The sequence below is a fragment of the Colias eurytheme genome, chromosome 2 (genome assembly GCF_061535395.1).
Source record: "Colias eurytheme isolate Ceu_HAF_F1 chromosome 2, ilColEury1 Martin Lab GWU primary, whole genome shotgun sequence".
In the NCBI taxonomy this organism is placed as follows: Eukaryota; Metazoa; Arthropoda; class Insecta; order Lepidoptera; family Pieridae; genus Colias; species Colias eurytheme.
Genome location: NC_142981.1, coordinates 5614771 through 5632476, shown reverse-complemented (window position 1 = coordinate 5632476; position 17706 = coordinate 5614771). Strand labels below are relative to the sequence as shown.

The window sequence follows — 17706 nt, the reverse complement described above, 5'->3', positions numbered from 1 at the left end:
ATATGTACATACATAATTACAAACATTTTCTCTTTATAATATTAGTATAAACATGTAAGTATGTAATGTGGATATCTCATTATTATCCACTTATGTTATGTGAATAATGATATTGAGAGATTTGTATCTTACAAATTGCGGGGTAAATTTTCCCTCACATGGTAACCCTAAATATTGTGACGTATTCTTTTTTATCTCTTTCTGCGACACGCATTGCCGGTGTCTATTGGATTCTCTGTCTACGCGTCAAACTTTGGTAAATACGTAATTATTTGTACGCATTGCGAAGAAAATTAAAAAAAAGTTGTGTGGTTTTATGAAACCACGGTAAAAGTGAAACTGTTCGAACGGTTCCGAACACGGCTTTGTGTAGCGCATGTCGCGTGTCAGTCGGCTGCCGAGTAGGTATACCTACTCGGCAGCCGCGATACACGCGACATGCGCTACACAGACCAAAAAGTTTGCGACGATGTAATAAAAGTTTCACTTTAAAAAGTCTTTATTTAATATGTGTTACAGAAACGAATTTCAAAGTTTATGAGTGGTGTGCAGTATTGCAGTATGAATCCACATAAAAATAATGCTGAAAAATGTGTTAGTAATTATTTCAAGCGGGAAATAATAAGAAATGATTGTATAAAGTTGGTGCGGAAAACCCCGAACCACGTATTCGTGAATGACGACAGTATCCATAAATGATCATATTAGTGTTTTTAAGGGAAAATGTATAATAGATAAATTACATATAGTGACTTAGAAATCTTAAAAACATTAAGATTAATGAGATTATCAATAAAATAAAACATTGAAATACTGCAGTTGGCCATTTTGACTAAAACACGCGTGACGTCACGCTTAAGTAAACAACTCACGCCAGATGTTTTTTGTTGTTATGAATATGTTGAGAATACGCATTTTTATTTATTTTCTATTGTTTCACGTATGCTTTATCGACTCAGAACAGAAATATAATTGCGAATTCACGAATACATGGTTCGGGGTTCTCCGCGTTAACTTTATACAATCATTTCTTATTATTTTCTCGCTTAAAATAATTACTAACACATTTTTGAGCATTATTTTTATGTGGATTTACACTGCAATACTGCACACCACTTATAAACTTTGAAATTCTTTTCTATAATACATATTAAATAAATATTTTTTTAATTTTCTTCGCAATGCGTACAAATAATTACGTATTTACTAAAGTGTGACGTCACGCCTACGCCATGACACCTGCGAGCTGTTTTGGCACAGTTAGGTAATAAATATTTTTTGGAAAATGGCTTTTATCTTCGTTAAATTTAAGTATATTACCGAAATATAGGGTTTTTCTTGTATTGTAAACGTATACACACATTATGGAAGAGGATTTCAAAATCTTTCGTCATGCCTATTGTATTTCTGTTCTGAGTCGATAAAGCAAACGTGAAACAATAGAAAATAAATAAAAATGCGTATTCTCTACATATTCATAGCAACAAAACACATCTGACGCGAGTTGTTTACTTAAGCGTGACGTCACGCGTGTTTTAGTCAAAATGGCTAACTGCAGAATTTCAATGTTTTATTTTATTGATAATCTCATTAATCTTAATGGTTTTAAGATTTCTAAGTCACTATATTGAATTTATTTATTGTACATTTTCCCTTAAAAACACTAATACGATCATTTATGGATACTGTCGTCATGCCTATGTACATACAAATACCGACCACTCACAGCAATGGCATGGCGCGGCCATCACGGAGGTCTATGAGAAGGAACCAGAAGGAACCGAGGTCCGAGCGACAGTGTGTGCGTGCGTTACTCGCAGGCGTGGCAAAGCGCTCTGCGTACATAGGTTAGGTGGTAGGTACATAGAAACGGCACGTTGTAAATTTGCTCAAAGATAACTTACTTGCTCTCTTTATACTATGTTATAATACTTCAATTATTATTCTTATAATTTTAAAATACTATTTATATAGTAGGAGATTAGTCATTAGTTTCTACGTTTGTATAAATAAAATAATAACATAAGATAAAAAAAACGTTCTCCAATTTTACAAATATTTGGGAATGGTATTTTTCTGTATTTTTATCCGTTCTTAAAATATTCAGTCATTCTCAATCGAAATTCATATATACTCTATAATCTATTCCAATTTCCCATGACATTCATCGGCTGTCAATCTCAATTCTCAAGACTCAATCTGTATTCTGTCAGACTTGTTTGCAAATAAAAAATATTTTGATCATTGAAAAACGTGCCGAGTGACTTGTTTGTGTTACGTGCCTATTTGTGCTAATTACACTCAAGGTTTGTGTTACTTTATTGAATTTTTTAAGCATTATTATATAACATGAATTGACTTATTTCATCCTGCAACTAAAGTATTTCTGAAATTTCTGTTAACTTGTTCCCTGGTCATTGCCAAGTTCAAGGCTGAGTGTGGAGTAAAACAGGTATAACCGTTATAAGTACATTGATCTCATTTTATAAGTGAATAAATTTAAATTTCTTTCAAACTAGTATTTAGGATAGAAAGAAAAAACAGTTACCTACGTATCCAAAAATATTTACCTAAGAGGCCAGACATAATTCTATTTCAATAAAAATCATCATCAGGGTATCAGCCAAATAATATATTCATTAAACGAACAAAATCAGCTTGTCATTTTAGCTTTGGCAAAAACTGCCTTAAAAATTAGCAGCCAGTCAATATCTATTGCATTTCGAAAGCTGCGAAAGAATATAACTACAAAAAAGGTATATTTTATCTGTGTTTGTTTATTATCTCTCTAAAAAGTATCCAGGTACTTGTACAAAATTTCTATACAATTTTAAAAACATAACTTTGAATTCAAATTCAAACATTTATTTATTCAATAAGACTTCTTCTAGAAGCACTTTTGAAACATCATTACATATTTTTAACATTTACCACCGATTTGGAAAGCAGTATCTACGGAGTAGTTTCTATGGTACAGTATCTATGGTATAATTGAATTCTAATGTTAAAATATCATTATATTATATAGCTAAGTTATATAGTATCTATATTGTGTCTGTTAAATTGTATGTCAATTATTATTAAAGTTCCCTATTTAATTTAAATTTTACATAAAACAATTAGTGTCCCCCTTAGTTTGTGACAATCATTACATTACCTGGAAAGTCCATAGAAGATCCTCATTTATCAAAAACATAATTAACTAAAATAATATTTTTATTTTTTCAGATGGGGTTTAAAATGAGTGACTTTAAAAATAATAGCCTGTATGATCGGATGAATAAATTACTTGTCTCTTATGATTGGAGCGACTGTAATTTTATTGTGTGTGGAAAAGAGTTTAAGGCACATAAATTAATTTTAGGCATAAGTAGCCCCGTGTTTGAGGCAATGTTTTACGGACCATTATCATCAAATGATAATATTGTGATCACTGACATAGACCCTACTATATTTCAACTTCTTCTACATTTTATTTATACTGATAAAGTGCACATCTTATCCATTGAACAAGCATATGATTTGTTATATGTGTCCAAGAAGTATATGTTAGACTCTCTAACGGGAATATGCATAGAATATATTGAAGCCAATATGAGCATTGACAATGTCATAACAATCCTCAACTACCCAGATTATATGCAAGAAAATGAAATACTTACATCTGCATTGAATCTCTTCTGTCAGCATGCACAGTATTTATTACAAGAACACAAAACTGACATATCCATATCATGTTTAAGAAAAATATTAGAGTGCAATGATATAAATGTGAGTGAAAAAGATTTGATCAAGATAACATTTGAATGGACCTTCAATTATTGTGAACAAAATAACTTGAGTAAAGAAACAAATATGTGTAGAGATATCCTTATAAAGAGTGGATTATTTCCATTGTTAAGGTTTTCTACCTTGTCTGAAGATGAGCTTAAAGAAATAGCTCTTGATCAAACAAATCTCCTCCTTCCAACTGAAATTGAGAATGTGGAACAGATTGTTAAAAAAACAGTAAACATCCCTGACAATGGTATTAAGAAAGTGGATGACATAATGTGTATAATACAAGTTCCTCGAAATGTAATAAAGATCCAGTGGCACCTTTGTCATCGAGCTCTTATTCGATCTGAATCTCCAATATCAATAGATTCTCATAACAATTGTATATACACAAGACTGAAGGCTGACAAATCCTTTTTCATACATTCCCTAAAAATTCAGTCGAGGATGGCTCCTGTGGATAATTTCTGTAACTCAATAAATACCTATATGGAAGAGTTTTTAATCTCAGTAATGTCAGAATCTGATAACAGTATTATTAGAAAACTTAATTTCAAGAAAGAGATTGAATATGATTCTAATATAGATATTGAATTCTCGGAACCATTATGTATTAGAAAGGACAAGTGGTATAGAATAGGATTTATATGGTCCAACCAAAGATTATTTGATACACATTTGTATAGTGTGCAAAGCAGAGATTTGTGCTATATGCTATATAATAATAAGATTAAATTTGAATTTCAAGACATCCTATCATTATCTGATAGTTGTGGAAGTTTTCTTAAGGGTCTAAAATTCTGTCTGTAATTTTAAGTCTCTATTTAAGTATAAATTGCATGCCAAACTATTTTATTTATTTATACTTAGATTAAAGCAAACTTTACTGTTTGAGAATATCATGTATCATAAAGTTATTTATAAAAGTAATTGAAAATAGGCAAGTAGTTATTAATAAGGTCTATAATTAAGATTTGGTACTTACTTAAAAAAATAATTTAAAAAAAGAAAACATTATTAGGTATATTATAGACTAGACTCTAGAGCATCCATGTATTTTGAAACATTGATGAAGTCTGAATTTAAGTATCAGCTTTGTTGGAATTTTGTAATATAAAATGTTTAAACCTAGTTTAAAAAAAACAATTCTTTTGTCGTATTTCACAATATGTATAAATATGTATACAACTATTAAAGTGACAGATCCCTGGTTTAAGGGTGCGTATAAAGCAAAATTACCAATCTTCTATAAGATGATACGTGTAATATTCAAGACCAAATCTAAAAAATAAAATATATATCAAACTAGATGATATGTTCAACGATTCTGTTTAATCAAAAACATAAAATATTATAATTTACTCGATAAAAAAAAATCACCAAGTTAGCTCTAATTTTCACACTTTTACGTTTTCTACTTGACATGGTAATACTTATTATGATTTTTTTTTCATAAACAATTATATTAAAACATTTGCAAGATATTTGTCAGAGCATTTTGTGTAATTACTTTTAGTTTTGGTTTTATCTGCGATAAACCACTTTTGGCGCTCTTTTTTTCTCGAGATAAACGTTTGGTTTTGTCACGATAAAAGTGGTTTATCGCAGATAAAACCAAAACTGAAAGTAATTACACAAAATGCTCTGACAAATATCTTGCAAATGTTTTAATATAATTGTTTATGAAAAAAAAATCATAATAAGTATTACCATGTCAAGTAGAAAACGTAAAAGTGTGAAAATTAGAGCTAACTTGGTGATTTTTTTGTATCGAGTCAATTTTAATATTTTATGTTTTTGATTGAACAGAATCGTTGAACATATCATCTAGTTTGATATATATTTTATTTTTTAGATTTGGTCTTGAATATTACACGTAGTTATCATCTAATAGAAGATTGGTAATTTTGCTTTATACGCACCCTTAAAGTTAGACTGTGTTTGAATTGTTTTGTGGTAATACCATTAATATTTGAAGCCAGAAAAAAGCTTATATTCTAATCACTCTCCGAAAGTTTTACTTCATGTGGTCAATGGTCATAATTTATGAATATCTCTACAAAGAATAAAAATCACGTAAAAAATTGTAAACCAAAAAAACTCAGCTCCTATAAATAATGTATGTAATTACATGTTTTGATATTTTCATATCATAAAGCAATGGTTCTAACAAAATAAAATAAAATAAACTAGTAACCTCTAGTTAACAAGCTCAATGCGGGTCCCACTGTAATTATTATGTACGTGCACTTCAAAGTCCTGGTATAAATAATTATTATCAGATAAAGATGTAGTTATGTTATGGAACATCAATAAATTTATGCCAAGTTGAAATATTTTTCTACAAGGATATTGTGCCAACTCCTAGATGTATAATGCTAATATTTATACTTACATATATTATTATTAAGTCTGTAAAAGTATTAACTATGGTATTATTGAAATAAATTACTAACAAAGGGTAAGATCTCTTGAATTTGCGTTTCAATACCTACTTATTTTAATTAAGTTCTCAATTATTATTTGTAAAGTAAAATATTACGGGTGCTTTTCCACCAGAGATGTGCTATGCGGCTATCCGATAATAATATGATCCCATATATAAGATGATCAACTATATAGCCTATAGAAAGAAAATACCTAAAGTAGGATAGAATATTTATTGCTATTCTCGAGAACAAGGCGACCAATCCGGATAAAATTTTTAAAACTTTCTTTTTAAAGGAAGTTTTTAATGGAAAGCAAAAACGTAAAAGGAACAATAGGACAGAATGGGCAGAACAACATCAGCCAGAACAGCTAGTATTTACATAAATGTCATAGTCAACAAGCTTCATAAAATATAGCGTTCATTGAAGGTAAATACAACATTTAGAAAATGTACCATATACATATAATGAGAAGCTCCTCCTTTTTTTAAAGTCGGTTAAAAATTGTAACTCAATAAATTATGGTCAGGATCGAACGGCCGAGTTGCAGTGGTTTATTAAAATAAAAGAAAAGCATCACCACAACTACTTGTTTATTGTCACATTCTTTAGTACGTGCACATATATTTTTACACCAAATTTTTTTGAAGATTAGCGAGGAGGTCCTTCAAATTTCTTTGTTAATAGAACGATCCTTTCAGCTTCACGAATTCCACTGAGTCTTGCACCATGCACGGTGGCAAAATAACCCGGTACTGTAGCTTCTCCAGCAAATAGTATGATCGGTGGTTGAGAATCGCATGGGCCTGGCACTGGAGTTCCTAATTCGCATTGATGGCTTACAGTAGAACAGCAACCCATATAAGAATATGAACCACAAAAGTGCGCATCAGACGCCCACCGTGACCGTAACATCATTTGAGGATAAGGCAAACAGGGATTGCCCGTAAACCTACGTAATAACTGTGTTAGACCTTCAGCAACATCGTTATCTGCCATCGACTCCATCATAGCAGCTTCCTGTCCTGAAATCCAAGCGCATAAAACGTGTTTACTACCTGGCATTTCGTCTACGGCACACACACCCCGGCTCCAGTCGCTTCTACATTGAAGTTCTTCTGCCGACCAGGCCATTTTAAGATTACCTTCGTGACAGACCCAAAAAGGTTCCGCGTATTCAAGAAATACCTTGTCACTTAAACCAAACCCTATACTACAGATAGCTTGCAGTTTACATGTTGGAAGTGGTGGCGCGAATAATTTATCAGCCTGACATTTAAGACATCCCAAAGACATAGTAACAATCACATAATCAGCAGTTATTTCTTCGCCATCACAACATTTAACTAATGTCCGACCATCACCCGCTTGTCCTTTGCCCCACCGAATAACGTTTACTGGTTTATTGTAGCGTATGCAATTGTCAGGTAAACCTCTTATTAAAGGAGCCAATACACCGACGTATCCCAACGGAACACGAACACTTCCACCCGGTAGCTCAATATAACTTCCATATTGATCTGCACTGATTAATGATAAATCATCGCCACAACGGTTTCGCAGAATATTTGTTAACCCAAACATTACTCTTGCGGCGTCATATCTTTGATCTTCTGGAAAATTATGCAATTCTTGTTGTATTCGTAAACCAAGAAAGTTGAGTAATGTTCCATGTGGTCTTTCCCCACCTAGCCGAAACAAGTTTGCTGCTTGTTGTTCGATTTGTCGAAATGTATGATACGCAGTAATAGTGACCGGTAAATCAACAGCTCGTCCCTCACTTGTACAGAATAATCCTCTCGAAGGGTCGAGCCTAGGCAATGGCGTTTGGAGCAGTCTATCTTGAGATGCTAAAGTGTAAACAGAGTTCGGTAGGCACGCCCCAAATATCCACTCCGCGCCCATTTCGATAATTGCATCTCCAAGCCAACACGAATGAATTCTTCCACCGGGTCTGTAACCATTTTGTATAAATTTCCAACTTAAACATTATTAGGTACTTATCTACTTAATGATAATTAAACAATTATATGAATAATTAATTCGTGTAATAAGTAACTATATTAAAATGAAATAAATAAATAACCTTTCTTTAGCTTCCAAAACCACAAAATTTCTTATTCCACATTGGGTTAGGCGATGAGCAGCAGATAGCCCGGCCATTCCAGCCCCTACAATAATGACGCGTGGTTCTTTGCAGTTCGGACCTATACAGCAAGAGTCCACGATACATTGCTCTTGTTCAGAGGCACTCAGAGCGCTACTCAAACTTCGACATTGATCAAATTTTATAAAGGGTTTATTTCCTTTTGCAATGAAACATTCAAATATACTGTTCCATTTAAACCACAAAGGTGATAAACGAAATAATTTCATCGTGCTCTTTCTTTTTATTTTAATCCAATCATTGGGAATTTAAGTATACTAAAAATTTTGCTGAAATAAAGGATTGTCAAGATGACAACTACAATCAACTTCAAAAAGAAGATTTCATTGATTATTCTTTTATGAATGGCCTTTCCTCACTAGGTTTGTGGTTTTTATTGGTTTCTAGCTCCCTAAAGACTTTGGAGAGCTGAGTGTGAAGTCAGGTCAAGACATAGAAACTTCATATCTTCTTACAAATGTAGTTTAATATATTTTCTCCTGTTAGAATCATACGTACAGGTACACCTTATAGGACAATGGTTTAATGCTCCAAGTATTTTCTTAGGTACTTCACAGACCAATAGAAAATTAGTAATCTAGGTACTTGATGTAAAATTAAAAAGAAAAGTAGTATCTACCTAGTTACTTAGGTATATGTAAATCATACGAAGTGTACCTATGAAGGTAGAGCAAAACACATGCTATAACTTAATGATTAAATGACATGGTCCTTATCACCTTGATTCGAGAATTGCATAAAGAAAACTGTTAGATTTGTTTTGGATATGAATAGACTGAAATCGATTGTATGCGCACCTCCGTCGACTAAACAGTTTAGTCATGTGGAATTAAAAAGGAATACTCAACTCGACTCTTCAGTCGATACGAAAATTGTATGTAGGTATGCATGGTCCATGCATGGTCCCTTAGCTGCGAGTCCACGTGCGCGCAAGAACAGTCAAGTTGCTCTAACCAATACCTAGATAAAGTTGTTTTCTGCGCATCGAAATATACGTTGTTCAGAGCCGTCATTAAATTTGAATCGTAGGTACCACAGAGTACATTGAATATACTGGTAGGTAGGTACTGTACCTATTTACTACAGTCAGGTAGATTAGGTACTCGTATTCTCTGAGTTTTGGTTTTCCCCTAATCATTCTTAATTTTTCTATTCCTATAAATAGCTATAAATAAAGAAAATTTCAAAAAACTTAATATCTTATTATATATTTATTCAAAAGGTGCACATTAACTACTAACTAGGCGAAAGGTAACTAAGTAGGTGGTCAATAAAAATAAATTTGTTTTTCAACATTTATTTCACATCTTGAATTTGAACATATAAATTATTATTGTTCTACATTATTGAACATCACTACATACTAATATGATAATTATATGCGATGCCATGCTTACACAAATAGCGCAGATATTCAATGCGAGAATGACATTTTTGTACTTATATTGGTTAATAGATACTTATAAGTAATTCACCTTTCTTAATGGTTATAATATTAGCAAGTAACTAAGTAGGTCGTAGACACCCGTGAAAATAATAATTTCGCGTGTGACAAGGAGATTATTTAGATGCCATATGTTCACAACGAAAACCTTCATCATCAGCCTAATTATGATTAAGTTATTAATGTAACTACTTACACAAATAAGTAATTTGGTAGCTTATCAAAAATGTTGTGTATTTAAATGTACGCACTTAGTGATAACTTTACAAAAGAACACTATTGATATGAACAAAGGAACTTTGAACAATAGCTAATGTTTAAATTCCGAATTAATTGATAACAACACAATGTAAAATTATACATACTTAGATATTATCTATTGGCAAGCTTATTACAAAAACCATGGTAAAAAAAATATATAAAGAAAAAAAAATAGGTTAGTATTTGTAGGTATATATATGTATATAGATAATTTGAAGATATAGGTACTATAATATCACACTTACATTAATACAATATCTACTTAACTAGATAAAATTTGCTAAATATTTAATTTTTTTAAATTTTAGGTACCAAAGTAGGTACTAAACTTAGTAGGTACCTAAGTAATACTTTGATAAAATTTTCTATTTATTGCAAAACTTCGTTAGCTGAAGCCTGGATCTCTTCCCAAGACTCACGAACGTCTTTCTCTTCAGTGAAACGTGAACATATAGCGAGCCTCAAGAAATAACAATCATCAATTTTAGATGGCACCATGTGAATCTTACCGCGGCCATTAATGCGCCGCAAAAGCGCTTCATTAATTTCATTATCACCTTTAAGTCTAAAACAAACTAGACCCATAATAACTTCTTCAACGACTTCGAAGCGCTCATCGGCTTTGCAAAGATCTTCAAAGTAATGCGCCAATGCAATATGTTTGCGAATTAATTTTTGGAGATTTTCAATACCGTAAAGTCGCAACACGAACCAGAGCTTGAGAGATCTAAAACGACGTCCAAGGGGAATTTGCCAATGACGATAATCGGGCGCTGAGCCTTGCTGATCGTGTTTTAAATATAACGGATCAACATTGAAAGCATCTACGATCCAGCGCGGCTGTTTCAACCACATAGCCGAACAATCAAAGTTGACAAACATCCATTTGTGAGGATTGAAATTGAAAGAATCAGCTTTTTCAATTCCCTTCATTAAGTATCTATATTCAGGACAAATGAATGCCGATCCAGCGTATGCAGCATCGACGTGTAGCCAAACACCGAGATCTTGACACACATCACCCATTTCATCAAGATTATCAAAGGCACATGATGATGTCGTGCCCAGTGTAGCTACAACCTGCAAAACAAATTATAAATTATATATTTTTAGGGAGCCTGCCGACTAATGAAACTTGTATTTAAAAAATACGTATGGCACTCGAGGCCCTCGAGGGACGAGGACTGCCGCGGTAAAGCTGCATAGCTTCGCATCGCTGTACCGGTTGGAGTGGGGGGTTTTAGGTTTTTTCCTTACGGAATTTTTACATTCGGTCGCCGCGCTCAAGGCCCGCGATAGAAGCTATGCAATAGCTTAAAAATTATGTTTATTTTAGGTACTTGTATTTCAAGGATAAGAAAATTTCAAATTCAAATTTATATAAATATATAAAAAATCAAATTTCTTACATAGAATGGAATAAGGCCCTTTTCCATATCTTCCTTTATGGCTTCACGCAAGGTATCTCCCCTCAAACTCCTTTTGCTGTCCGGTGATAAAGTACGCAGTTTTACTCCCCCAAGAAGGCCTGCACGCTCGACGGAAGAATGGGCTTGTTCTGAAATAAATAGATTAACAATTATAACCCTTAATAATTATTTAAATAGCACATAATTGAAAGAAGTCCAAGGTTATTATATGTAGTTAACTAATTCGTTATGAATATTTGGCTATTTTATGGGTGAAAAATTCAAGCAACTTACTGTTGCAATATCCCACGAGCTTGGACAATATTTCTACGTCGGTCCACTCAGGATGTTCTTCTTTGACTCGTTGCATAGTCTTCGACTTGGCCCCGAGCAAAGCAACAAGAGTTGCCTCGCTGGCTGTGCCCTGGATAACGCCTCCACCTTCTCCACCAGAACGAGCTAAAAACTCATCAGGAAGTCCAAGCATCTGACCCAGCCAATCCAACATTACGACTTCAAGTTCCGTACAAGCGGGACTAGCAATCTGCGGGAAATTAGATTAAAAAATTAAAATCTTTAAATGTTTGATCTAAAAAATAACATTTTACTTCCTATCATGTTGAAACTTATTCTGCTTCTGCTTATCTTATTCCGGCTATTGTGTAATATCTATCTAATAATTAAAAGATTGCAAGAATCCTCGATTCATTCTAAAATATATTATTGTAAATATCTCCTTTTATTTATAGATAGGTAGGTATCTACTTATAATATGCAAATCCTTTTTAAACTTAGGTAGGTACCCACATATACCTGCACGTATGTTCATTACATTAGGTACCTACAGGCGTTTTATATGTATGTATATGTAGGCAATATCCTGCAATAACTGGTTCTCCTTCAAAACGCAAGCATTGACATCGACATTGACTTTAATGTTATATAATTTAAATGACAAAATGTGATTACGATAATTTGACGATAATACCAAGAAGTTGAGCAACTAGATATGGGAATACTATTTTTTCACACAGCCTTTATGCAAATTGACTTTTGATTTAATGTAGGTACCTACTTATTTAATGTCATGTTTTATAAATTCTACATGGATATACAGGGTGTCCCACAATCGGTATACTAAGCGCGAAGGAGCTTGTAGTCTTGCTTATAGCTTATAGGCATCTAGCAATGTCAAACACCCATCTAGGACCTAGCTATCCAACGAAACGTTTGTAGGTATTTAATTCTGCACTTATGTGAATAAAGGGAGTCGAATAATATAAATCTTGCGAGCTTACCCAAGTAAATCCAATGCAAGCAATTGCTCCACTGAGCATATCTGCCACAATAGCGGGATAAGAGTTGGCAGTAGGGAAATAAGCGTGGAATCTTGGCGAATGCCAGTGCGTCACACCAGACATGATAACGCGCTCAATGTCCGCCATCACTGCGGTCCATGGCTCCGGCTTCTCGGGCGCTTGTTCCGGGACCAATGGACGCAAGTAACCGGGCTTCACTGATGGCACCACTTGCCTGGAGTGACAAATTTCGTGACGTGAAACAATACTTAAATATTACCATTAACCAAATTGAAATAACTGTAATTAAGTATTTCTTCTTCTTTTTCTGTAATTCACGTGATTTTGGTATTACAAGAACCTTTATGCAAAGTCTTTCAGCAAGATTATTTTTTACATGTCAAAATTCCTTCGCACCCTTTCAGCGATACTTATATAGATTTTATAAATTTGATAATACATACCCTGTGATTAAGCATAACTAGGCAGGTACTGTTATAATATATAAAATAATGAATAAACATTATAGGTACACAGTAATGAGATAAGACCACCTTGATCCAATCCATAACATTACAAATTCCTACCTGATTGATTGTCATGGCTATAAATTTATAATACAATTAATATAATATATTTTTTCATCTATCATCATCTATATATATTCTGCGTGTAAATGGGAATTCGTCTGCTCTATTTGAGTTGGAAAAAAGAAGACAATCGGAACCTTAACAACATAATATTATCTATGTAACCACCAATTTTGATACTTGTGTTATCAAAATTGGTTCAGCGGTTTATCCATGAAAGCATAACAAAATTATTGTTGGTATGGATTAATTGTGTCCGTCATCCATGATAATATTATGTTGTGTTTATATTTTTTATCTACTTTACCGATAAACCAATTTTTAGATATATGGAGAAGATACCAAGCTCTACAAATGCAGTCATCCTTAAAATTGTGTTAAAAAGGTATTACTTAAAAGGTCGTTAATTGTTTTATTTTCTTTATGGTTTAAAAATAAATATAGGTAGGTATATATTATAGGTCTCGATTAGATTTTAAATCTTATATATAAAAATGAATCGCAAAATGTGTTGGTAAGCGCATAACTCGAGAACGGGTGGACCGATTTCGATAATACTTTTTTTATTAAATTCCTTGAAGTACGAGGATGGTTTTTATGTAGAGAAAACGTAAATATGTACCACGGGCGAAGCCGGGGCGGACCGCTAGTTTTAAATGAAATCTTACCTGTCTCGGATATTTTCGAGATATTCTGCGATGTAGTTGGTCATCGCATTAGCGAATTCCTTAAATTCTTTAGCCTCCATTGAATCTGAAACCAAACAATTTATTTAATATGTTACCTACTGCTTTGACACGCATTAAAATTCAATTTACAAATGAAATTTTACTTTGTTACGTTCTTCCGGTATAGGTACAGATATAATACCTACCTACCTATAGTCAGTTTTAAACGCAGTAAAAGCGAGTTATTACTTATTACTAAACTAGCCATACAAAATTGCGTAGTTAGGTATATGAATATTTTAGGCACAGTGGTAGGTATACCTATTATTGTAATGTAATAAATGCTAGATAATATCTAATTGTATCATATTGTGTGAACTATAGGATAGGTATTCGAAGGACTACGAATTGGCAATAGAATTCAACTTTTATGTGTTAGAATTCTGTGGAGATATTAGGTTCAACCTGAATTATTCTTTAATTTTTGTTGGTTTAATGCTCTAAGCTGTTTCGGTAACTCAGGACGTAAAAAAACTGAATTTTTTTACCTAGGAAGTTTGTACGTGTTTCTAAATGCCTAATATCACTAGATTTTAATTTAGTTACTAAATTAAATTACTTTGTCTTGTCATTATTTAATATTAAAAAAATAATAAGTTTCAATGTCGAGAGAGTGGCTTTGCGTTGCACAAGCGTCGGCGAGCAAATGGTGCGAGGTTATTATTGGACCTCGGCACCACGATGTATAATGACTAAAACACTGTTAAACGCCGTATAGAATTGTAATCAAACGACTCCCGCCAAGTTCAACCATCAGAAATTTATTGAAATTGAAAATATTACAAATTATATAAATAAAAGCGCCTATTCGACATGCCCGAATATAAATCAATCGTTCTAATTCATCTCTATTGATATGACCTTATTAATTATTATAAAAACAATAGATTACAATAAAGTTAGTTATACAATGCAAAATGAAAAAATATTTACCTAGCGCTCCAATCTAGGCTAATTTTACACGCAATGCAATTCGTGTTTAAAATGATCTGCCCTAGTGATATTTATAAATAAATTATAATTTCTAATTGTTATCTGAATGTTCAGACATAATTTACGCACCAAGAGACTATTGTTAGGTACAATACAAACTGTGTCACTAATTAAACTATTAATTGGTTTCTCGTTACAAAAACATAATTACTGTTTGGGATTTAAGTAATGATATCTATTTTTTTTCTATTATTTTATGTGGATACAAGCTTAACGCCCGCGGCTTCGCCTGCTTTGTCTAAAACCTAATACATTATATACTAAAACCTTCCTCTTGAATCACTCGACTATCTATTAAAAAAACCGCATCAAAATCCGTTGCGTAGTTTTAAAGATTTAAGCTTACAAAGGGACATAGGGACAGAGAAAGCGACTTTGTTTTATACTATGTAGTGATATGTACATAACTAATTAGATCATAGTATTACCATCTTTAAGAAAAATAATTAAGGTAACAATTAACGCACGAGAACTCATTTAAAGCGTTCATCAAATTATTTTCCTTAAGAAATAAAAGAATGACATGATAATAAATATTGTCAACAACTCAAACCTCGATAATACGATAGACCCGTTTCTTGGTATTCAGTACATACTTACCTACATAACAGGGGGCTTTCCCTCGCTGCAAAACGTGGGTAATTCCTTAACATATATCAGTAAAAACCCGGAACAAAATAAAAAATATAATGACATCAAATAAGTAAAACGAAAAAACATAAAAGGAAATCGTAATTGCTACAGTTACCCAAAAACCGGAAAATTTGTGAGTTAGTTTGGGTTTAGTGCGGATGGTGGGGAACTGGGATTTCCAATATTTAGTATACAATTATTGATACGTAGCCAACGTAAATTGAGATTGGAACCACAGTATAAAATGAAAAACAAGTATTTTAGAAATTACATACTCTACATTCATAATAACGCTTTACTATTTATTTATTTACCCAGAACTTATTTTTGAAGGAAACACGGCTTAATTTTAATTATTAGGCAATATGAAAATATATACTAATGTTTTATGTGCAATCAGTTAGTTAAGAAAATATATAAACAGGATAGTATGTGGTTGTATCAACAATTTCTACAATTTGTTTTAATATTGACTTATAGCGGTTACGTTTCCGTTACTTTAATATTTAAATATTATGTAGTAGGTGATAAAAATTAAAATCAAGCATGTGTATTGGAATTTCATGGCTAAAATAATTAATATCGTAGAAAAAAAATCTATGTTGCTATTTTTGTTTCATTAATTTGTCATAGTCTCATAGACCACAGATAAAATATCTCATCAAGGTCAAGGTTTTTCGATTAAGATTGAAAGTCAACATCTAACTGCCCTGGTTACTTTTAATTTAACTTTTATTCTAACTAAGGGACATGTTTAGTTGGCACACATTTTGCAAGGCTAACTTGTAAATATGTACAATAATAACATCTTTTGAATTTATATATCTAAGTAGTACCTAAAAGCAATAAGATTTTTATTAAGAAAATTAATTAATGAACTGAAGGTATCATAAATCGCTTCAAAATGGTATCTCAATTAACTAATTCATATTTTTTGTTTACAATAATATTTTGATAATCTCTTTCATAATAAACTACATGACATTGATGCAGCTAAAATATTAAGTTTTATAACTGCAATTAAAGTGCATGTGATAATTTAAATCACTTACCGCCTTAATATATTGGCCGCTAGGATATAAGCACAAAGAACTATTGAATCAATTACTAAGATACAGGATACGATGTTGATAGCAGGATATTGTATTATTCAGGAGGTCCGATAGCAGTAAATCACGGTGCGCTCTACCAAGCACTTCTCGCGCACTACGCCCGCGGCCGCCTCACTCGCCACTTTATATACGCAGGCTATTATGTGAAGGATCAAGCGCTATATAACCGAACTATAGACTCCACTTAGGAGATTAGGATCGGCGCATGCTATACTTGCAAATATTAATGCAATTGGGTGAAATGGTTTTGGGGTTGGTTTAAATTGTAAAGCCGATGAGGTCGTTCAGTTTCATCATTTCATATGGATGATGAAACAAGTACATATTATATAAAATATATTTTTGGATTTTATTACGAAAACTTACATTTTTATTTTTAACGTAAATTAAAATAATAATATGTATAAGTAAAAATACGGCTCTATAAACCTTATAGGTACCTAACAAGGTTTATAGAGCCGTATTTTTTTATTAGGCAAATCTAACTTTATTCAGGTACTTAGATACTAAATTCAAAAATAATTAGTTATAGGTACTGTAATAAATAGGTAATAAAATCTTCACTTCGAAGTTTTTAAAACAAATATAACCAGTTAAGTACATAAGTTCGTCTTCATATTTAATAAAAAAAATTGCAACCTACCCATTGTTTCAAAACCGATGCCTCAAAGTCACATAAATACCGTGAACTGATTCTAAAAAAGCGTGATAAAACGCTTATCAAATCTTAGAAAGTGCTCTAATAGTTTCTCACCCATATTTGACGGGAAGAAATCAAAGCAGTACTATTTATACTCTCTGGACTGTGAGTGTGTGCGCTCCGTTAGCAGGATCACCTATTTATATTAAATAGATTCATAAATTA

At 32.5% G+C, this 17706-nt stretch overlaps 3 protein-coding genes across 5 annotated transcripts; 1 reads left to right on the top strand and 2 right to left on the bottom strand.

Annotated features, from left to right (window-relative positions):
* The first annotated feature begins 2193 nt into the window (after positions 1-2193).
* On the top strand, positions 2194-6253 carry LOC149910354 (BTB/POZ domain-containing protein 2-like). 3 transcript variants are annotated; one of them, XM_090112856.1, is made up of 2 exons: positions 2194-2306; positions 3229-6253. In XM_090112856.1, the coding sequence occupies exon 2, from the start codon at positions 3229-3231 to the stop codon at positions 4585-4587; it is 1359 nt and encodes a 452-aa protein (XP_089968982.1). In that variant the 5' UTR covers positions 2194-2306; the 3' UTR covers positions 4588-6253. The 3 variants fall into 3 exon arrangements, with proteins under 3 accessions (XP_089968982.1, XP_089968989.1, XP_089968994.1); XM_090112863.1 differs by lacking the exon at positions 2194-2306 and adding an exon at positions 2317-2452; XM_090112868.1 differs by lacking the exon at positions 2194-2306 and adding an exon at positions 2566-2756.
* A 491-nt stretch (positions 6254-6744) lies between these two features.
* LOC149910353 (peroxisomal N(1)-acetyl-spermine/spermidine oxidase-like) lies at positions 6745-8582 on the bottom strand. Its single transcript, XM_090107794.1, has 2 exons — positions 8293-8582; positions 6745-8160 (listed from the first exon to the last, which is right to left on the bottom strand). The coding sequence occupies exons 1-2, from the start codon at positions 8580-8582 to the stop codon at positions 6858-6860; spliced, it is 1593 nt and encodes a 530-aa protein (XP_089963920.1). The 3' UTR covers positions 6745-6857.
* A 1072-nt stretch (positions 8583-9654) lies between these two features.
* LOC149910352 (aromatic-L-amino-acid decarboxylase-like) lies at positions 9655-16928 on the bottom strand. Its single transcript, XM_090112880.1, has 6 exons — positions 16782-16928; positions 14044-14128; positions 12786-13020; positions 11782-12031; positions 11488-11636; positions 9655-11158 (listed from the first exon to the last, which is right to left on the bottom strand). Exons 2-6 carry the CDS (start codon positions 14121-14123, stop codon positions 10448-10450), a joined length of 1425 nt encoding a protein of 474 aa, XP_089969006.1. The 5' UTR covers positions 14124-14128; positions 16782-16928; the 3' UTR covers positions 9655-10447.
* Between the last annotated feature and the right edge of the window lie 778 nt (positions 16929-17706).